General features: G+C 34.6%; 1 protein-coding gene across 2 annotated transcripts in view; it reads right to left on the minus strand.

Moving 5' to 3' along the window:
- The window catches only part of Gsk3b (glycogen synthase kinase 3 beta), a 173181-nt gene that overhangs the window by 14107 nt on the left and 134888 nt on the right, over positions 1-24186 (minus strand). Inside the window, exons 9-11 of one of the 2 annotated variants that reach the window (XM_074073237.1) lie at positions 20841-20879; positions 17471-17657; positions 5431-5529 (exon numbers count right to left, since the gene is read on the minus strand). In XM_074073237.1, coding sequence (XP_073929338.1) covers positions 5431-5529; positions 17471-17657; positions 20841-20879 — 325 coding nt within the window. The remainder of the gene's footprint in view (positions 1-5430; positions 5530-17470; positions 17658-20840; positions 20880-24186) is intronic. The other variant, XM_074073238.1, reaches the window with a different exon arrangement.

The raw sequence follows: 24186 nt of genomic DNA on the forward strand, positions 1-24186 counted from the left end.
AAACCTAACATCTTGATACTTTTTAACATAGCAGGACTATGATTTAAAATCGTAAAGGAGGCCACATTAGTGAGATTTTGGCTTGGTTCTATATTAATTCCAATGCAAGATTAATGAATGGAAGAAGGTACAAAATAATTATTTTCAGAGTGAAAAAAGGATAAACTTTCTAATAGGGTGATGCAAAGACAGAATATGCTCACTTTAACAGTCATGAGTTTCAGTTACTGAATATATAATCAAGGAACAGATGATCATTGTTCAGCAGATTAAATAAAGAGGTGAACTCAAATCAGTGGCTTTCAAATTTGTAGCAGCATAAACACAACACAACAACAACAACAACCAAATCCTTAGACACAACAGCAAACAACAAATCCTTATCCGGGAGACCAAAATACCAAACTGGTAAAGACAGAAAACAGCTTTAACTGAAATACTTTACCACATCTCCTACTCAACCCATCTGATACTGGATCAAATGATTTCTAAAGCAGTTCAAGTGTGATTAATGAAACTATAATGTCTTGAGATTTATTACTCTAGACGGTCTAGATGAATGGTTCCAAATGGAATGAATGAGATGATCTGCTGGGGATGTGAAGAAAACATACACATACGTACATGAAATCACACTTTGGCTGGGCACTGGTGGCTCATGCCTGTAATCCTAGCTACTTGGGAGGCAGACATCAGGAGGACTGCAGTTTGAAGCCAGCCTGGGCAAATAGTTCATGATACCCTATCTCAAAAAAACCCAACACAAAAGAGGGCAGGCAGAGTGGCTCAAGTGGTGAAGTGTCTGCCTAGCAAGTGTGAGATCCTGAGTTCAAGTCCCAGAACCATGAGAAATCACACCTTATGGACTCAGAGTACTTTGTGTAATTTTTAAGATGTTCTTACATTAGTTAGAAACAATCAATTATAATACCCCAAGATACTGAAGCATTTTAAAAACAAAAAGAAGGTAAAAGTTTTTTGGGAAAAAAAAAATCAATACTCATAGCTACTAATTTAACAAAGCTTTTGAATTTTATACTTATGTAGCTAATCCCTACCCACATGCAAACACACACTTTGGCACAGTTACCAACAGGCTCGTAATAATTAAAATTTTTCTCCACATAAATTAGAATGAGTATTTCTACAAATGTCTATAAGCTCCATAATATTTGTTTTTTAAATGCTTACATAAAAGTGGACATTCACATGCATTAAAAGTTTCCTGCTGTTGACTATTTGGAAGACTGGCTCTCCTGTTTGTTACATATAAAATTTTGTTATATATAATTTGTTACATATTATTGTGTGATTCTTAGCTCTGTACATAGTAGCTTTTTTCCTTCTAATAGATCTATTATGGGGATAAGGGTCCTAAACTGGGATTAGTATCTGAAAAGTATGAACTATGGTAGCTATACATTGTAATGTTTACTAACAAAGTTTTTATCAGTGCACCTGCAGTCACTACCTTAATCTTGAAGACAAGGAAATAGTAGTTGAAACACCTGCAAAAATAGTCTCCTCAATGTTAATAGATACATCATCAAAGTGAGAAACTATTACTTCCTTTCTCAAGGAAGGTGAGAAACTATTACTAAGAGATTTCACTGTATTAGTCAAAGGTTTTGGAGAGGCTAGGGAGTAACAACATGTATTTCCAGAATAATCACAATAGGATCTTAGAGAAGGGGATAAAGAAATATACTTTCAATTTACAAACTTAAAAGCTTATCCAGTCTAGATAAGAAAAGGTCTATTTTCTTTGCTTTTCCAACAGTAGCAATATAGAGAATTAATCAAGATTTCTGCCTAAAACATATTTAAAATTTAATAAGACAAACATCTAGGAGCCATTTAATAGCTTTGGGTACTAACAGTGAATAAGAGAAACTCAGCTTATTTCATAATATAACTAGTATAATTAAAGTTGATAGAATCTTTGTCACTCTGCTTTGTTCTGTTTTTATCCCACCTACTTTAGGATTGAGCTTTGTAACCAGGTCTACATGAAAGTCTGAAAACTCCATTCTTATTAACACAAGCTATAAACATAAAAGCTTCTGCAGTTATCTACAAGCCTCTGTGACTCTGCCTCTAAAATGCAATTATTTTCATGTACAGTCTCTATTACACTGACTTTTTCCCTTTTTTTGGCAGTATGGGAGTTTGAACTCAGTCTTTGAGCCACGCTCCCAGCCCTTCTATTACACTGAGTTAGTCAAGTAAGCAAACTAATTCAGTATCTTAGAAGTTCATATTGTAACTAGTTAAGCTCAGAGCATGCTGGGCTATATTACTGTGGTGGTATGGTTAGGGTGGATGATTAGAAATACTGATTCTGAAAACTTAAAATTTGAAATATTTCCAGGTTCAGATAGTCTAGGTCTGGAGCTTTGTAGTTTAAGTTTCTTTGTACCCTGGGGCAGACTAAGAAATGCTTTGCAAGAACAGCTTTGTCACACTTGCAAGCATTCCCTCATTATGCTGTGTGGAGCGATGGGGTTCCATTTGTCAGAGAGGAGTCACAGGTTCTTTCCTTGTAGATGCCAATGTTGCCTTGCCTCCCACATGGCTTTTTTTTTTTTTAAATATAAATTTATCTGGATCTATCCTTACCTCACAATAACAATACTAAAAATAATCATTGCAGTTTCCTTTCCCTGAGGGCCTACTAAATGGCAGGCAAAGGGCTAAGGATATTGGACCTTTCATATCTCTTACTTCTTACAACTCTATGTAGTAAGAGCTATATACTATTTCTCTTTTATGAATAAGGAAACTGTAGCTAAGAAAAAGAGGACATGTATATGTATTTTAATTAAGGTCTTTCTAAAAAAAACAAATCACACTGCCAAATTCTTACTTAAACATACATATATAATTAAATAAAAACAGTTAAGACCATGTAGTCAATCCCTTGGTCTAGATCAGCATTGGAGAAATACATACTTTGGTCCCTTAGAAAACTGTGTTCCTTGTGATTTTATGCCTTTGGCTTGCATGGAGGAGCATGCAAAAAACAAGTATCCATATGAGTGAAACTCACATCTATTTACTGTTGGAATAGTAATAAGAATTTCATTTACTGTACATCTCTTTTAGCCCCATCTCTGAGATCTGTAAGGAGAAATACTTCTCAAACAGCAAGACCAGAAATATTGCTTCTCTTAAGCCAGCAATGTGCTTCTCATCTAATGCAATGGGACACTGTTTGAATTCACTTTAGCCAATATATGCAGTCCTCCATGGCACCAAGTCAGACATTTCTCCAATTTAGTTTTGACTTCAACTTACTACTCTTCAATTAACTTCCTCAAATCCTGATTTATTTCAACTTTAAACTCTCAGGTTAAAAGTCCAATGCTACTTTCTGTTTTTATGTGATATCTGATTTTTGATAGCTATAAGACTATAGCAACATTTTTTTTTTTTGGGTTAACCGCTATAACCTGTACTAAAGCAATATAAAAATCAGGTTATATCAGGCTCCTTTCTAAGCATATGATGTGCCTCAAAACCTGAGATGCAAGCATAGTTAAACAGTTCAGTATCTCACATTGAGAAAATCATTTTAAATTACTCAAAACTTAACGATTGTAATGCCCATATTTACACAGTCTGAAATAATTTTAATAAAACTTCTGGAAACTAGCTCAATAAATGTTTTAGTTCCTAATTAAGTAGTTAGAGCCCACTTCATATTGTGAACAATAAATGTAATCTAATCTGGCCAGTAATGTATTTTTCATTTTTTTAGCTCATTTAAGTAATTCTGGTTTTGTTCTAAACAAACAGGTCACAATATTTTTGTTTTTGTTTTTAATTGTATTTTTACATTTAAAAACTTGAAAGCACATCTTGGCACATATTTGATTTTTACATTATTTTGGCATAGCATTGCCACTCCATTTCACAGACTGAACAAATCAGACAAATGACTTTCTCCAGATAGTATGTGTGGACACATATGGAACCACAAAAGAGACTTTCTTTCTGGACCTTTCCTGGAAGGTAGAACATGGACTAGAATGAGATGTTTTTAGACTTACTTAGTCAACATTTTAAAAGATTAAAAAACTGGACAGAGGCTAGGAGCAGTGGCTCGTGCTTGTAATCCTTGTCACAAAGGAGGCAGAGATTGGGAGGACTACCGTTTAAGACCAGTCTGGACAAAAAGTTAGCAAGACCCTATCTTAACTAATAAACTGGGTGGTGGTATGTGCTTATAGGTAGGAGGACTGTGGTCTAAGGCTGGCCCCAGGCAAAAAGCAAAACCCTATCTGAAAGATTACTAAAGCAAAAAAGGGCTGGAGGTATGGCTCAAGTAGTACAGCACCTGCCTAGCATGCAGGAGGCCCTGAGTTCAAAACACTAGTACCACCAGAATAAAAAGCCCAAAGAAACCCTACCCAAACCCCAAAACTGTACTGACACAAAGAACAATGTTTCAGACAACCAGAGATAAATTTCGATCTTTATATTTGAATGCCAAACACTAAAAATGAAAGATTTTTAACTCCTGCAGCATAAATAGGTCTGACCTTTCCTGGTTCAATGTGACAATTTAATGAAAATGGAGTCATCTGCTTTTTTTGGCAACTCCCTAATTTTGGCACCTATTATATGTTTCTAACTTCATTTTAGATAGCACTCTGCCACCTGTACCCTGGAGCAGATCCAGAAAAATCTTTAAGAGGAAAGCTGTGTTCATGCTGCAGGCATTCTCTCACTATGCCTCAAATTCACTCAAGGATTACGTATTTTCATAATACCTGCAATGACAGTGGTTCTCACTAAACCTCGCCCCACCGCTAATTGGCTAAGGATTCACAGCACACTCTACCTCTAACCTGGGAATTTGTGTGTGGTATGTGTGTGTGTGTGTGGTGTGTGTGTGTGTGTCTGTGTGTGTGCGTATGCCATGTAAGTGTGTATATATACATGAGATAGTCTAGTCACATTCTGATTTAAAAGTTAAGTATATTTTCATCGCACTTTTAACCCTTTCAAATGATTATCATATCAAATTGTACTTCATGTATCTTCAAATTATGCCTCTTCAGTATGCTAATATAATTTACAACCAGGGGGACAGCAATAAAGGGAAATATCTTCCATTTACACAGATTGTCTTCTGCTATAAACATCTTATTTGACACATATTAACCAAGACATTAGGGTATTTACAACTTACATAAATAAATATTTATAGGACTATATAAAGCATACACAGTATTTATGGAGTGCTTTTGTTTTTTGCGTTTTAGAAATAAAGCAGTATTTTATTCACTTTTGTTTATTTGGCTGTACTATGCTTGTGAAACTTTAAAAGAAATAAAATATCCATATTCACCCCATAAAATGGAGATAATGGTTTTTTTTTTTTTTAAGAGAATGTTTTTATAGGAGAGACTTATGTTTCCTCACCTGAGGCTGCTGTGGCATTTGTAGGAGTTGAAGCAGCTGCTTGAATCCGAGCATGAGGAGGAATAAGGATGGTAGCCAGAGGTGGATTACTTGAAAGTTCTAGAGAAGGTAAGACAAAAGATTACAGCCCACTCTTTATTCTGTATGTAACACTTTTTTCTGGTAGCAAACTATGTAAGAAACTAAATTAAAATACCAGTTTAGCAGGAAAAAAGATATGACAAACCTGTATCTCTAACTAAATAAATGAGCTAGTAATCAACTTACAGACGAAGCCCACAGAAATACTGTGATACATAACAAAGGCACGTATCTGCAAAAATTAAGATATTCCCAAGAATGAAATGTATTTTGGGGAAAAGTAGTACCAATAGTTTGACAGTAGGCATATTAGTAAGATATGCCTCCACCATTCATTGACCTAAATATGTCATCCTACTTTGGCAGTACTTAACTACAGGAATTGAGGGTGAAGGTGTTAACAGCAGAAAATGTGTGTGCAGTCTGTATGCAGGCACAACTGATGTACAGACCAACCTACCCAACTGTTTAAAACTTACCTAGATACTACTCAAAAAAGGATTCAAGAAACATTTGCTTAAAGTCTCATTGTTTTTATTGAAAATAGAAATGTTTTCATCCAACTGTATATTTCTAATTTAACCTGTGAGTGCTCATTTTTATTCTCATAACTGGCATTTAGTGTACTCACAATGTTGTACAACTATTACCTCTATCTAGTTCCAAAACATTTTCATCACCGCAAACCTATTAAGCAGTCACTCCTTGGTAATGTCTCCCTCTAAGCACCTAGGAAGGGAGGTAAGTGTCTCAATGCAGTAGTTTTAAAATGTTTTTGGATGTAAAGCCCCTCATAACACTGATTTAGTCACCTTGATACCTAAATGTCTAAATTTTGTATTAAATTAGATTCTAAGTGATACCAGATTCTGCAAAGAAAAGCATGAACTGATACTGAAATTTATGGGAAATTAATGGGAGGAAATGTTTAAATCTGAGAAGACTATTCATTAATTTTCCCCCTTATATGAGAAAATTTAGTCCAGCTTGTCAAATAACAGTCTTCCTTATGAAGACAGTTGGAAAACCACTACTCTGTTTATTAGGTTCTAAGAGATACGGTTTTCTTACAATCAGATTGAGTGGCTATTTTGGGTCACACTGAGGAACAGGAAGATACCATGTATGGCATTTTATTTAAAGTCAGTCAAATTTTAACCTATAATCTTTTCCTAGAAAAGTGAGAGAATTTCTGGTAACTGTGATGACTTTATGGTTCTAGGAACACAAAAAGAATTAGTACATTACTGTTCATCAATCTAAAAGAAATTTAGATTTATCATTCCAATTAAAATTAAAATTTCCTAAAATAGAAAAGCTTCTTTAAAATTCATCTATCTACCTGCCCACATATTCATACATCTAAATAATATTGAGCATAAAACAATGTTAGGTCCTAGGACAGAGAGATAAAAAGGTAATTGTTCTTGCTCGATCAACAGAAGTAGAAATAAACAATTGAACAAATAAACTGGCAAGAAAGGAAATGAACCTATTTAGGATAGGGACGTTTTCAAGCTAAAAGTTGTCTATAAACATGTCCAACATCTAAAAGAAAACCTGAAAAATGGAAAGACCAAAGAATTTAATAATGACATTGTGACAAAGCTACTATTTGGGAAATCTTTACAATAAATTGGTTATCAGTGATCTGTGGTTCCTTTCCTATGGCCCCTGCTGCCCATTTTCTTCTAGATTACTTTTCCCTCTGTATATGTGCACACCTAGTTGTGGGTCATGGTGGTTTTCTGTCTTGTCCATGAACATGCACACACAGGTACAAGACTTGGGGAAAAAAAGCAATCCTCTTTTTCCTCAGGTAGTCGACTGTCATTTTGGCCTTTTATAGGGAGTTAATAAATGGAGAAGGAAAAAGCGAATAAAATAAGGGGAAGCTCCAGGACCCTGGAAGCTTTGCCATACCCAAATACCAGAGAGGATCTTTGTGAACTTTTTTGAGTCAAACACCCTAAAAATGAAGAATTCTAAGATGTGCTATCATTACTGGTTTTACATCCCTCCAACCTTTGTATCCATTGTCCTTCTCTTCCTTAATTATAACCATTCCTTAAGAGCCATTGCTTCTATCTGCTTGGTCTTTGCTGCTTTAGGAAGCTTATCAACTGTCAGAGCTTTTGCCTGTGTGAATGAAGAAGCCTCCTTGAACTCTTGCTATAATCCTGTTCTCTCCACAAATATGTATCTTCTATGGGGATAGACCATGGGCACTTCTACAGGGCTGTCACATTAGTCCAAAGATGCCATATTTGTTTTTCAGTCTCAGTGATTACTGTCTATGGCAATAAGCAATAAGGAAATAGAGACAGTGAGTATGGATATAATCTACAGCAAAAGAATGCAAAAACAGCGGCAAAAATAGAAAGAACAAGGCAACAGCAATTATCAGGACCAAGAAGCATATATGTATGTATGCTTGAAGCAGGGGAAGAGGAAGACACTGATTTTGAAAAGCAAAACATTATTTATTTATTTACTAAATACATGTGCTAAGCTTGAGAGTAGGGAGATAAAAAGGGAACAAGGAAGCCCATGATATTAAAATGAGCTAGCTTTCGAGAAGTGAGAGAAAACTGAAACACAGGATGGGTCAGCAATGGCTGTTAACTTAAAAGACTAGAAAAGTTATTCCATGATAAGAATTTCTTTAACCAACTGTAGTTGGAAATTGTTGATTAAAAACCCCCACATATTTATCACGGAAATTACAAATTGTTTTGATGGTTTATAAATCAATTCATGTGATCCATAATCAACTATTTTTAATTCACAACTTAAATAAAAGCAAAATGATTTTCAACATAGGTAGCAATTAACCAAGACAAATACAATCAACCAAAAGGTAAACCAAACTCATTAAAGCAAAATTTGCTTCACTGTTGTTTATACTATAGAAGAAAAATTCCTCATGAAAAGACAAACTGAATAAACTCAATAATGCCTAATAAAGCATCTTTTAAAAAGGAATAACAAAACCTAAATCTAGTTGGCAAACCTTGATCTAAACTTTCTGTTCTTCCAAGTATAAGATTCTCAAGTTCACAGGTAGGAATGAAGGGACAGGTAAAAAGTTTCCTGTTTTTGTTTTTGTTGTTGGTGGTAGTGATAATACATTCTTGTTCAAACTGTTGTGTGTAAGCTGAGAATAAATTTGAAAGCAGTAATGTGTGAACCGCATGGAAGAAGTCAGGAAGAAGGGAATTTTCTTCATTTGTTAGCTTTGAAGCTCATCCTGAAGATCTCCAGAAAGAAGTCTATAAAACAGGAAGATTTTCTTTCTTGTCTGTAAGTGCTGTGAGGTCTACATGCATGCATCAGGCCTTTTATGCATACGTGAAAACTGCCAGAAGTTATCAATATGCCAGAACCTATTTCTCCCTATTCACAAAAAAGTTTAAATGACTAAACAATGGAGTGCCTTATTTCATTTGTGTACTCTTTTTAAGCATGAATTCAAATGCAACAGTGAGTAGATGTTGATCTCATACATCACTGAATTCTAATGTTGCTTATTTGTTGGTATTGTTTTTTATAGGAGTAAGTAAACACATTGTTAACTGCTTATCCCCTTTTCCAACAAATTCAAAGTGCCTAGGAAACCCTTGACCAAGTTCCTCATGGTGACTACATATTCCATACTCAGTCAGAAAACTACATTTAAACTAGCTAGAAATTCAGACAAGTAGCAAGCAAATTACAAGGCTCACTCCTGCTGTTTTGGAATAGTGCTGATGCTTCAAGATTACATGATTTTTGTCCAAACCCATGACTACTTTGTATTGGAGCTACCCTACAGGGGGCAGCACAATTTAGACCAGTCACCAAAAAAAGTCTGTTAATGTACTACATTTATAGGGTAGGTATATTTTAGAATTTATCTAGCAAAACATTAGAAAATTTGAAGTTGTGGTGATTAATCTGAAAGTCGTATACTCCAGAACTTCCTTCTTGATGAAGTGCAACAAATGAAGTATCACTGAGTTCTTTATTCAACTAAAAACCCTTTTGGAAATTTTAAAAAATGCTGGGACAGGGATATAGCTCTGTAGTAGGCAAGGACCCTTGCCTAGCATGCTTAGAGCCCTCAGTTCAATTCTAAGCATCACAATAAAATAAACACATACAAATAAAAATAATACTGCCAATATTTTGAATTCTAAGGGGAAACAGTCTAGGTTTTCCTGTACTTATTTATATTACAATCTTACCTAATCTCCACCCGATTACGGTTCACATGGTTAGCTTTACTTTTTTCATTTCTTCTTTGTCTATATGGAGTCAATGGATTTTTATAATCAAAATTTTGGAGATGGAAGTTGAATATCCTTTAATCCAACTATCTCATTTTTTTTTAAAACGAGAAAACCCAGGTAGAGATAGTAGCCTGGGTAAAGTCTACAATTAATAACTAGTCTCCAACAACTAGTTAGAGAGAACTAGAATTTAGGTCTGACCTACTCTTTCCAAATGCCAAGCTGTATTTCATTACTGCCTTGGTTATATATCATATGCCACCAGTGTTTTGATCTTTCCTGGAAGTCTATCTGTTCAAACTACACAGAGAACTTTTAGTTTTTTTAAATTGTTTCTTCCTATATGATTCCATATTTTTTCCAGTAGTATGTCCAAAGCAAAAGAATAGACCAAATAATCTCAGGAAAAATAATGATTCTCATATAAAATTGGTAAATAAAGAGTCTAAAATCCTGCATACAGTCAACATTATTTGTCATTAGTACTGTGGTTGCCTAAACTAAATCTTACCTTCCTCATCTTAGCCCACTCTTGAATTTTCTTGACCTCTCCATCAGTGTCTCCCCACTGGCCTCTAATTTCAATGTCTAGATGAGTGCAGCCTTATTACCTAGAAATTTTACTCAGCTAGATTATTTATAAAATATTAAAGAATCATTCTGACATCAATTCCTTTGACATATCCTACATATAAATAAATGGTAAGTGAAAATTTATCATTGCTATTATAGTAAGTCTAAAGACCAAAAAGTCCCACCTCAGGGTTCATAGCAATCTGAGAACAGTATCAAAAGATAATTCATCAGTCAGGCATTTGAAACACTGTGCTCAATTTAGATACATCTGAGGGCAATTCAGGCTAGTAGAAAATGCTCAGGATATTTCAGAAAGGAAAGTAAACAAATAAACCGACCATACTTTAGCAATCAATATTTTATAACAGAAAAACAGGTTTTAAAACCATTCCTCCAAAGATGACTGAACCTTCTAAATATAATAAATGAGTTGCAATAAATCTTATAAATAAGTAGCCTACTTTCTCAAATGAAGGAAATATAAACCTTTTACAAGCTGAGGTTCTAGAATACTTGTTTTTATTACCCATCTAGACTAACTTGTTTTCATCAGTTCCTATTTTGTAACACGTTTTTTGCACTTTTTTTTTTTTAATTTTCAAGTAAGAGTTCCCTAGAATTGATAAACCAGCTTCTTTTGCCTTGTCAATATGCCACCACTCTTCTTTATCTCCCCACAAAGCTATCATTCTCTCACAAAACCAAGCTAAGAGTGAGAGGAGCATACTCTTTAAATTAAATCTTATTAATGTAAATGATAATGTAAATGTTAATCTGCAACCATCCCTGTGCCAACCCTATCTTGTCCTATATTTTTTTGAGGACAAAGCTTGCTGAAGTAATTTCAACTAGTAAAACTTCATACTTTCACACAAATTGAAAGAATTGAGATGGGGATGTTGTGTGGTAGAATTAGGGTAAGACATTCCTTTAAACATAAAATAACTTATTTCTTAATGTAGTCCAGCCTTGGAATAGACAACAAATCTGTAAATAAGAAAACACTGATCCCTACTGTACTTTCCTGTTTCTATCTGCTTTCTGAGGCTCATTCAACTATATGCCTACTCTTTATGATCTAATGACAGGAGCAAGGAGAGAAAAGGGAGGGAAATATCAAAGGTACGTCCTGGATTTCAATGTCTGACTGCAGATAATACTGTCAGTCAGAGGGTCCTCACACACTAAGGCCTTAGTGCTGGAAAAATAAGAGGGGTCTGCATAGTCTGGATCATATGACAGGTTTACTTTATTAATTAAAAAAACAGTAACAGCAACTACAGGCAACATTAAATATGTCAATACTGGTTGCATGAATAAATATTGCTTATTTAAAGTGGTACTGTTACACATTCAAACATTCACTGACCACCTTCTATATGTAGATTGGGGATTGCCTTCATTTTATTTGGGGGCAGCAGTGCAAACATCACTGAAAATTTGTTGTGGGGATGGAGGAGGGCAGAACTTCACTGCTTATCTCCAAGTCCCCCACATAGAATATCTGAATTCTCTCTATAATCAAGTGGGTGACTGTTATGCTTCTTCAACCTCTTGAATTACAGTTTTAGTCTGATCATTACTAATTACCATTAACTAGTCTAGGCTTTAAAGTTGCACTTGAACAATAATTACATCTTTGCTTTCGGAAACAAAATCACCATATGGAGACAATTCTCCAAAATTAAAACATAGAGTATCAAACAGAATGATATCAAATAACACCTCCTCCATGGACAGCTGTTTTTTATATAGAAATACTGTTCAGGGCTGGGTGTGATGGCACATGCTTGTAATCCCAGCTACATGGGAGGCAGAGATAGGAGGACTGTGGTTCAAGGCAAATGCAGACTATAAACTTAGTGAGAACCTATTTCAAAAACAAGTCAGGTCTGGTGATATGTGCCTGTAATTCCAGGTACTCAGAAGGCAGAGATAACATGACTATGGTCTAAGTCCAGCCTGGACAAAAAGCATGATATCTTACCTAAAAAATAAACTAAAGCAAAAAGGACTGGGGTGCTGCTCAAGTGTTAGAATGCTTGCCAAGAAAATGCAAGGTCCTGAATTCAAATTCCACTGTTAAAAAATATTGTTCAAGAACAACAGTGAATTAGAAGTACTAGGAGAAAGTACTATCATGTGATCAATGCCCAGTTACAGAATGGCTGTTAAGACAGGGCATTTTAATGATTAAAAAAAATATATAGGAAGGCCCTATCTCAAAATGATGAGAAAAGATTCCTAGGCTATATCTACAGGATCTACATGAAGATTCATGTACTTCCTTTCCACTGATATTCACAGAATAATATAAACACTTATAGGCACAGACTACACTGTGTCTATACACACTACATCTAAATATACATGTACTCTTCAAACCTGAAAAACACATGTATACTTAGACACATGGACAGCCATATTTGTATTTGATATATGGGCAAATAAAACATTTTAGAATGCCAAAATAAAATAACACTCATTCTATTAAAATGTTTCTAACTATTAGATATGTATGGATAAAGCATGAACTAAATTATTTAGTCTCCTTGAAATTGAGCCTGTTCTTTATTCTAAAATCTAAGTCAATTTATTTTCATGTCAATCTGTCTTCTGAATGTAATTTACTAGAGAATAGGTAACAGTATTTATCAAGCTCTGATTCATTATAGTGCAATAAGCTTAGGGTCATGATGATACACTTTGCATCTACTAGGAAGGCTATTAAAACAAAACTAAAACTGGAAAGGGACAAGTATTGGCAAGGATGTTGAAAAATTAAGTTCTTGAACATTGTTGTCAGGGATGTAAAATGTGCAGTCTTGTGGAAAATAGTCTGATAGTTCCTCAAACAATTAAGCAAAATTACCTTGTGACTCAGTAGTGCTCCTAAGAATGGAAAGTATTGAACAAATATTTGCACACAAATGGTCACAATGGCACTATTCACAACAGACAAAAAGGTAGTAACAACCCAGATGTCCATCTGCAGTTGAATGGATGAGCAAAACATGTTATATCCGCACAATGGGATGTTTTTCAGCCCTAAGAAGGAAAGAAGTACTGATATATATCTTATGTGGATGAACCTTGAAAATGTGTTAAGTGAAAGCAGTCACACAGTTGAGAATCCAGTTCAGGGGTTGCCAAGATTGTAAAAGGCCCTGGGCTGGATTCCCAGAACACCACCACCACCAACACACAAAAAGGCAGTAACAAACAAAGGGACACACAAATGAAATACTCAAAATAGGTAAACAGTGAGACAGAAAGAAACTAGTTGCTGTTAGGGGCTGAAAGAAGGGTTACTGCGGCGCTGCTATTTAATAGGAACAGGGTTTTCTGCACGAGCAAGGAACATGTTCTGGAAGCTGATGAAGGTGATAATTGGATAGTGATCCAACAGGATAGTTGCACTGGATGGTGGTAACTGGCTGAAGATGAATGTACTAACTGACACTGAATTGTTTACTGTTGAAAAAATGGTAAATCTTATGTGAATTTCACTTCAATTTTTAAAAAAAAATTAGAGCCTGTTGCCAGTGGCTCATGCCTGTAATCCTAGGTACATCAGGAGGGTGGTAGTTCGAAAGCAGCCCAGCAAATAGTTTGCGAAATACCCATCACAAAAGTAGGGCTGGTGGAGTGGCTCAACGTAAGGCCCTAAATTCAAATCCCAGTACCACAAAAATATATATTAGAAGTTCACAGAATTAGTTGTTCCAAAAATTAATTTTCTTCAGTAATCATGAAAGATTTTAGCCAGTGCCTAGAGAATCAAATGTATTACTTTAAAAACTGCCAAATCTGAACAATGGAATTTAACTCAGGATTTTTTTTCTCCAGTACTGCAGATTAAGCCCAGGGTATTTCCTCTTGCGCAACCCTTAAAGCCTTGTCTTTTTAAATTTTGTTTTTGAGACAGGATCTCATGCTATCTTTGCCCCAGCCTCAAATTTGCAATCCTCCTGCCTCTACCTCCTGAGTAGCTGGAACTACAGGTATGCTCTACCATGCCCAGCTTTTAACTCTGGATTTTAAAATCTGATCGAATAAAAAAATAAAAAAAATCACTGAATCTTTTGCAGTAATGGGGATTGAACCTCGGGCCTTACATATGCTAAGCAAGTACTCTACCACTTAGTTTCATCCCCATCCCTAAGCACTATCTCACTTTTGATACACATATACACATGCAATGAAGGACATGTATGTTTGAATATAAAGACAATTAGCCTATGGAATCTACCTGTCATAAACATTACGTAGTATTTGAGGTTTTACCAAGCCACACACCTGACAAAGAGCTTACTCAGTTTATTCTGAGTTACAAAGTACTTTTTAGAAAAGACACTAAGAAAAGAACCTCAATCATTGCTGGTTTGTGAAACTTTATGGTTATATAATATTAAAAAAAAAAAAGGCAAAGAAATTTAACATTAACTTCGTAGTTTCTAATGCTAAGACTCCACAGTTCCAAGTGCTGGATGTCACTATCCATAAGTCCTTTAGAGATAATTTTTAAAAGAAGGGCTACAGGCATGGGTCAGGTGTCAGAGTACCTGCCTAGCAAGCATGAGGCCCTGAGTTCAAACCCCAGAACCACCACCCTCTTCAAAAAAAGAGCAATCTAGTAAATAGCTATACTGTGTAGAAATAAACATATACCTACAGTATGAAAGAAAATAAAACCTGTAACAGGTATTTATGGTGTACTTATATAGACTTAAGAAGTGCTTCATATAAAAAACTTTGGGTGACCTAACATAAAAAATCAGATGGTTCAAATTGATTATAAAGATACAGATATGAAAGAAGAAGCATAGAATTTGAATGAAATTATTTTATAAAACTTATTATGTAAAAAAGCAAAATTCTTAAATTAATACATATGTGTATGTGTAATATATTACACATTAATATATGTAATGTGTAATTTAAAAAAATTCAATGCCAGAGGCAATGGCTCATGCTTGTAATCCAAGCTACAGAGAGAGGTGAAGATTAGGAAGATGGAGGTTCAAGGCTAACCTAGGCAAAGTTAGTGAGATCCCATCTAAACCAATAAGCAATTAGCCAGATGTGGTGGGTGCATGCCTGTGGTCCCAGCTTTTGGGAAGATGAAGGTAGGATTGTGGTCAGAGGCTGATCATGGCCCCAAATGTAAGATCCCATGAAAAAACCCAACTCCTCTTCCCCCAAAAGTCAAGTTACCAAATTCATTTGGGAAATAAATGGGAAAATAAGAGATTATCTTCTGTGTAAGGATTATCAGTATATGTGCCAGAAATTTTGAAAAGCATTATACTATAAAATGCTAAAGAAAAATGATTATTTTGAATGCTGATTATTTTGGGGTTGTGATTTTAATTTTTTCCATTTTTTTGGTGTTTTCAACATTTTCCTCACTTTACATATATTGCTCTTGATTAAAACAAAAGCAGTAAGAAATAAAAATAAAATTTATTTTCCCGAGGTCTAAAATTTACATGGCATGGGATCGCAGAATCTGAAAGAGGTCTACTGTCTACCAGTTTAACCTTTTGCCAAACTGGAGTAACTCTACCTACAGTACCTGACACTACCCAGCTTTCTTCGCAATACTTCCAAGTATAAAGAACAATATTTTGAAAACACCTTTTTCCACTGTTACTGAAAATTTCATCACTAACTCATCAATAATTTTATTCAGTTTCTGTAGCAGAGACTTAAGTCTTTGTATTAAGTCCAAATGCATACATACACACATAGCTTTCTAATTTTCTGCTACTACTTTCAAGTTTACAATCTGAAGAAAGAAAGAATATGTTTACTCTTTTCTACAGAGCTGTTCTTGAGGTATTTTTAGACAGCTATCAAGAGTACCTTCACTTCCCTTTTCTAGGCTCTATATTCAACTCTATTTCTTTGTATACCGCACCCCCATTCACTGATATTGGAGTAACCAGGACTTCAAACAACATTTCAGATGGTTTCTGATAAACTATAAATAGTCTGAAAAATACCCATTCTTGTTTTCAAATGTAGTAGTTCACATAATATTGTCAGATTGTTTATAGTGAACCCAACTATGCAAGTCTATTTTACTATTCACTCAGGTCTTCCACAACTACTGCTTGTGTCATGTGTCTTTTCCACATTAAATTTTCAAAAAGTTTAAATATGGCAGAAAAATGTTCACTTTTGAATAAAGGACATGTGTCTCTCTCTTGGTCACAGAAAGCTCTTCATCTCCCTTCTACATTTACTAGACTGACTAAGCCTTACTTACATCCACTATTTACTTCTTGTTTTATCTGTAGGGAATTATAAACTTTTTACAGGCAGTAAAGTTTTATTTGTTTGTTTTGTTTTGGTGGTACTGGGGTCTGAACTCTGGGCCTCACACTTGCTAGGCAGGTGCTCTTACTGCTTAAGCCACTCTGCAGCCCTGCCGTTAAAGGAGGGAAAAAAAAAAAAATCACATCATCAGAGAGTATGAATCAACGAATGAATTGCTGGACGTCTTAATCAAGAAAAACGGAAAAGTGAACACAAAAATGGTGAAGAAATAATGACTATCCCCAGGTTTTTCAGAAACCATCAATGAATGCACAAATTCAATTTTCCTTTCAATGTTTTCTCTGCAGCAATGGTGCCAAATCTCAGAGAGGATGGAAATTTCTCTATCTATATATCTCTTATGTAAGATATTAGAAAGCATTTGTAGGTCTCTAATTCAACCTATTTTTATAAGATATCTGAACTTAAACAAATACAGCCACTAATTTATTTCTAGGTTTTAAAAACTTGATATAAATGACCAGGAAGCAAGAAATGCTAATAGAGCAAGTTTCAGATTCAAACCTAAGGGCTACAATGTATGTTAGTTTTATCAGCAATAACTTACTCATTAAAATCTCTATTAACTTCTCATGTGCTAAAATTTACTAAAATGAGATTATGGCTATTTGAAAATTTTTATCTATCACTATTTTGTTTGAGACCATATAAAGACTGGTTTAAAAAATTTGAGGGTGCTTCCTACCCCTGTTGTTGTCCTCCACAGATGTCCATAAACAGGGGGTAATTTCACACCCAGTGTGTAGCTTTTAAGTGTTTAGAATTACCTTGAGTAGTGAAGTTGAAGAGTGCAGGTGTGTCTCGCCCATTTGGTAGTTTGACATTTGGGTCCCGTAATTCATCAAAAAATGAATGTGCACAAGCCTCTAGTGGTGTCAATCGGGCAGTTGGTGTATACTCCAGTAGACGGCTACACAGTGCAATTGCTTCTGGTGGAGTTCGGGGTCGGAAGACCTGCAGGATAAAAAAGGGAAAGAACAATTAATACTTTATTGCAATAATCTAAGCAAATAACTCTGAGTACTGAGTTAATTCCTAACATGTACAAAACATGGTAAATTTGGGACGGGAGGCTTCTAGAACTGCAAGAGTAAACTGCATGTGATTCATCACAATGAGGTGAAGTACTTGAGATTTTATAAGAACAACTCAAGAGAAAGATCTACATATGCTAATCATAAAACAACACAATTACACATGCATATGAAACATGAGAGGCACATATAAAGTTCTGGAGGCAAGCACAATGAGAAGAATACAAAAAAAGTTTTGGCTATTGTGGCAATAAATAAAAGATTGCCTCTTTGGCATTAGTTTTAGCAGAACAACTGTTGATAATGGATGGCACTGTTTAAATCTGGCAATTTGCCTATACATATATTTACATTTTTATTAGCATGTATTAGTTGTACAGAGGGGATGCATTGTGGCATTTACATATGTGCTTACAATGTATGTTAAATTAGGTTCACCTCCCCCCATCATTCTTCTTTATTCCCCCCTCCTTAGAGCAATTTCAGTAGGTTTCACTGGTCTATTTCCATACACATACACAAAGTATACTGACCATATTCCCTCTCTTTTACCCTCTCTGTTTATCCTCTCCTTTTCCCACTGGTACCCACCCCAGACAGAACCTGTTTTACTTTCCTGCCCTTCATTTTTTTAAGTGTGTACTGATTGCTCAAGGGAGTTTCAACGTGGTATTTCACACATGCATATATTGTACTTCAATCAGATTGGCCCCCTCTATATTCTTTCTCTATTACCCTGCTTCTCTATTATTCAACAGCTTCAGAGCATTTCATTATAGCTTCTTCATACATGAATGCAATCTATTTCAATATTATTCACTCTTATCATTCTATCAATTTTTAAAAAAGAAAAGCTGTTATACTAGTTTTATAAATGCTAATGATTTGGTATAATCTCCTCAATAAACAGAGCCTATGATTATTTGAGTACCTAGGCTTTGATGAAATGTTTGACATTGTTTTCTCAAGTAGCTATTATCATGAGTGTGGTCAGATCACTCTCATTTGAATGAATGTTCTAGAGTTTTAATCAGAGAGGGGAAAATGTATTTTTCATTAAGAGCCATTAAGCCATAGAAAAAGTCAATTGAAAACTATATTGAAGCAAACTGCAATTAAACTAATTTGCTTAAAGAATACACAGCTTTCTACTCAGTTGTGTCTTAAAACAAATCAATATATTAAAATTATGATAATATACTTCATTTTAAATTACAGCCAGTTAAATATAAAAAAGGGGAATAGAAATAAAAAGATGAACAAAAAGCCTCTGAAACTAAAGAAAAAAGGAAAATATATCCCTTGAAAGAAAAAAAATACAACTAAAACCAAAGGTGGGGTGAAGGTGGACAGATATATTAAAGAAGCAGACACAAATAACTGAAAGGAAATAGACCTTTTTTGTTTGTTTGTTTGTTTGTTTATTTGTTTGGTGGGACTGGGGTTTGAACGCAGAGCTTCAGGCTTGCAAAGTAGGGCTCTACCACTTGGAGCCATGCCTCCAATCCAGGAAGTAGACCTGTAAGTGAAGAAAGGGCATACAGACTGGTAGGGCACGAAGGGCTCTGGGAGGCTAAGGTTTCCTAATGAGAATGGCTCATGTCTTCTGGCTATTCACTTAGGTTAAAAGTAGGAGAAACTAGTTACCTCTACAGAATCCTTACATATTCTGTAGACTTTTTACAAAGATGGTGAAAGGTAGCTTTTTTTGTTTGTTTTTTAACATGTAATTTATTACTGAAAAGGCTTATTTTCCATGGAAACTGAGAAACTGGGTTGAGTAGGATCTTAGAGCTTTAAAAGATCTCAGAGCTTTAAAAGTCTTAGTCAATTTACTGGCTATGTTTAGAAAGCCCTCTGTAAGAGCAAACACTGCCTTGTCTTTATGTTTTTGAGTACTCGGATTTGCCTCAGTCAAGAAAACCCTAATATTGTATATTATTTAAAATTTATAGCTTTTTCACTGTTTTTGATCACCTTCCCCTCTCTTGCTCCCAAGGCCCAAAATTAAATCCAGAGTGCAAAAACAAAATAGTCAGTGGGAAAATTCAGAATACCTATCATAAAAATATTTAAACCCCAATGATAGACACATTTTATTCCTGAGGTAATTTGCATCTGCTTGAAGTAGACTTAAAAATAGCACCAAAAAAGTAAAAATATCTCCTGCTAAAATTCAAATACAAGGTAGGTAGATGGTGAGTTATTTTAACTAAAAATACTCACTTTATATTAATGAAGATTTTGAGTAAAAGGTTTTAATGAACTAATATTATAAGCTTGTTTTTGATATTAAAAAAATGCTGTCCATGTCTGTTTGGTGTCTTTGTGGCTACAAGTGATCGTCCATTTTGGTACTAAGATACATTTTAGCCTTTTTATAAGTATCTATTGTTATTTTAAACTCTTTGAGAGACTTTTGTTGAAAAATGCCTTGGCTCAGTATTATTTTGTGGATAAAGGTTAAGTGGAGAATTAACCAAGTACCTCCCAGAGCTTAAGTTTTGGCCATTATATATATATGTATATATATGGAATGGGAGCATGCAACTTCAAAAAATTACAGTCCAAACTAGAAACAAGCTCCTCTGAATTATCTTTGTTTTTAAAGAAAAGAAAACCAGCTGGTGGTGTGGCTCAGGTGTAGAGTACTGCCTAGCAAGCCCAAGGCACTGAGTTCAAATTCCAGTGCCACCACCACTACAAAAAAAAAAATTAAAAAAAGGAACCAATGTTTGAAAATTGGCTTTAAATAAAGAAGTTTCTGCTACCCCATCATTCCTTATTCATTAGATTGCTTAACACTCAGAACTTTTGGTCTCATGAATCTTCATCTACATTTATTCTTTAAGAATACTAACTTAAAAACTCCTCAATTTGTAAATTTCAACCCAGATACCAATGCATCACCTAGGAGACTGACAGCCTAATATGTACCATAAGAACTGTACTATACAATGAATGAAAACAAGTCATAGCTACCTACACTGCTTTTACTACTACATTTCAAGAATAAGCAATTATTCAGCCCTTCAAAAATGTTTTCCAGAGTTTTATAGACCTGCGCTGAAATTTTGGGGAAAAAAAAAAATTAAGTACATACCCGCACTCCTGAGGTGAAATGTCCTGTTCCTGACGAATCCTAAGATGATAATGCAGTGAAATAATCCAAACAGGGGAAGTCAATACAAAAGAGAATAGTCCAGCAAGGAAAAATATATCCAATGTTATAAGAAATCCATGGTGTAGGGGGACATAGAAAATGTTTATACAGTTATAAACTTTAAACATTAGTCTCCACAGTAGCAAGTCCAAATTTTAAAAATTATTTCACCACAAGTGTATGCAAAAATTTTTTTTGATTTGTGCAATGGTGAGGCACAGTAAAGAAACATTTTAATTTTTGTTTATGTTCCAATGCCAGTGTGTTTACTAAAAAAATACAAAACCAAAAAAAGTTAAAATCAAAATGAAATCTAGAAGTAAAGTTCCCAAAGTAAAGTGGTCTTCTATGACCTGGATTCATCATCCATAAACATGGCTGGGAGGGGCATTATTAGCCTGCTTTTAAAGATGTATGTTCCCAATATGCTAATTTTTCACAATTAATGTGTCCCAGTTACACAGTATAAACATTTTTTTGGCTATATTAGTGATGAGAGAAAAGTATTAAATATATTAAATTTATATTACTATAAATTATTATAGTAATTATATTCAAGCCAGATATTTTAATTTGTGTGAGCTAAGGAGAATCAGGCCACCGCGGATTATTCTCCATATTTGGATTGACTTCCCTGCTAAAAGATGCTTATTTGCTGACATTCTCATCATCTTAGGACTCTTCAGGAAATTGACATATCACCTCAGGAGTGCGGGTATAAACTTACTTTTTCTATTGTGGGCTTTGCCCCCTCATACCCTTGCACCCATTACTTAAGGAAAAATAAATAATAGAACATTTTTTCCTTTTTGGAAAAACTCACTGAAAAAAAAAATCCTACATCTTTGAGCACTACAAATTCAACACAGTTCCATCTGCAAATATGCCCAATTCACCCACCAAAAGCTAAACCAAAATTTATACAATAAACAAACAACTAAGGGACAGTCACAGTTATAGGTGACATGAATAGTAATGTACACCAACACCTAGGCACAATGGAGCCAAATATGCAATGTAGGTAGCAGGGTCTTTTATGTCTAGGTATTGAGAACAAAAAAAGAACAGAACTCACCAGTAGCTGTGAACTCCCTTGGCTATTCTAAGAGAATGTAACATTCTTTTAAGATAGTTTCCAGTGGGAGAATTAAATATTTTGCAAAAATAAATAATCCGCGGATTACTTTTAGTCTGCAGACTAAAATTTAGTTACAGGATTAAAATCCGGCCCATCAGAATAAAAATCTCAAAACACAACCAAGCGGACAAAAATAGAAAACCATACTAAAAGAACTGATAGCACAAAGTAAGATTCTACCGGGCCAACTAACAATTAGTGCGCAGACTAAATATGGCCAGCCAAGTATGTAGCAAGGCCATGGACACCCCTTTAAAAACTAAAAACAAAAGTAATAAACCAAAACAAAACAAAAGAAAGAAAGAAAAGCAAAAAGAAAAAAAAGGGGAAAAAAAAAAGAGAAAGGAAAATTTCAAAAGAACCAAAACACTGACATGAACTTTTTAAAGTGATTCAAATACTACCTCACCTATGCAGCAACATATTTTCTTAAATTGAAACAAATACCAACGCTAATCACAAACACTAGGTCCATAGAAAAAACTAACAAAAATTATTTTTTTCAAAAAGAAAATCTCTGTGGTATTGAAATGAAGAATTATTCAAAATAAATTTGCATTTGGGTAACTGAAAAACAACAGAGGCAATTTTCCCTCTACATGTCCTGGGGCAGACTTTAAACATCAAAGTTCAACCTGGAGCTAATTGTTATGACTAATCTCAAGCCCTTTAAAATGACCATTTATGAACAATCACATCAAGGCCTACGGTTAAAGCTGCTTCTCACAGCATCAGCTCTCACCAACTATTATTATGCAGTCAACCAGACAATATAAAAACAGCCAGTTGTTTTGGTTATAGACAATCATAATTAATGTAATAGAACATAGAACAAATTCTGTGACTGTTCCAAACAGCTATTCCTCACTAGTTTCCGTGATGTTTATAAAACTGACACTGTTTTTTGTTCATACAAAAAATATAAACTCCCAATTTTAAAAACCAATAAATCGCGAATACATCTAAAGAGCAACTCCAATATTGGTTCTCAATCTATTAATCATCTAAAATTATTTACAATTTGCAGCCCCAAATACAAGATTAATAGTGAGTCAATGGCATCGATCTGTTGAATAGCTGTTTATGTTAATCAACTAAGAAAAGAAATTAAGTCCACCTAAGTGCTTTTTTTGGTAGTGTATAATTAAATAATCGCTATGCACTATTTTAAAAAATATTCTTTGATGGTGTTTTACTACCTCTGATGTACACTTTTATACATTGACCTACTGATGCACTGATAAACAAGGTAATCCAATTCCCTTTAATACTACCAAAAATGATTACAGCAGCTACTGAAAACCAACCTTCAGAGAGCCCACAGACCAAGCAAAATTGCTGTTTGAAGTTAGTATCTAACAAGGTAGACACATAAGCTGAATACATACAGGTCAAACCTACTGAACAGATACATTTTTCTAACTTTTGAAGATATCAGTTCCTAAATTCAGGTATAGAAGGTTGATCACAAGAAGCACAAAGAATCCTTTCCACAGCCATGACAAAACTAGCCTAGCATTCAGTGAATTTCAATTAACTGAGTTTTTGTTGAGTTCTACTATGCATAAGAAAAGTTATGCATAGGTATCAGCATTTAACTATGCCAAAGTACTGTCATTACTGATGAAACAATACAACAGGCCTACACCTAAGTATAATTTACCAAATACCTACTTACCCAATTTAATTGTTTATTGTTCACAAAACAGTGATGACAGTTAAGCTGACCTTCCAAGAATACAGGACTATTTTCTTTTCAACCACATCTTCCCACCTTAGTATATTCACCACATAGGATACAAATCCTAACCTTTTTCTGCACCTAAGCAAATCCTAATTCTCCTTCAACAGCCCACCCCCTATTGTCTTTAAGATTTCTTTTTTCCCTTCATCATCTTTACTTAAGGTCTGCCTTTTATACCGAGTACAGTGTTTGGAACACCTTTGAACATTTAAAGTACTTAATTTACATTACTTAATACTTGCTTCAACTGAGCTTTTCAGGTGTAAGTTTTAAAGGACAAAACTATACATTCCAAAGAACTATTTATTTCACTCTTTTGGGGTTTTTTTGCATTCTTTATGGTATCCAGAACAGCATTACTTTGTAATTTGGATTACTTTGTAAATCCTGTTACAAAGTACAGG

This window comes from Castor canadensis, chromosome 5, assembly GCF_047511655.1.
Source record: "Castor canadensis chromosome 5, mCasCan1.hap1v2, whole genome shotgun sequence".
Lineage (NCBI taxonomy): Eukaryota > Metazoa > Chordata > Mammalia > Rodentia > Castoridae > Castor > Castor canadensis.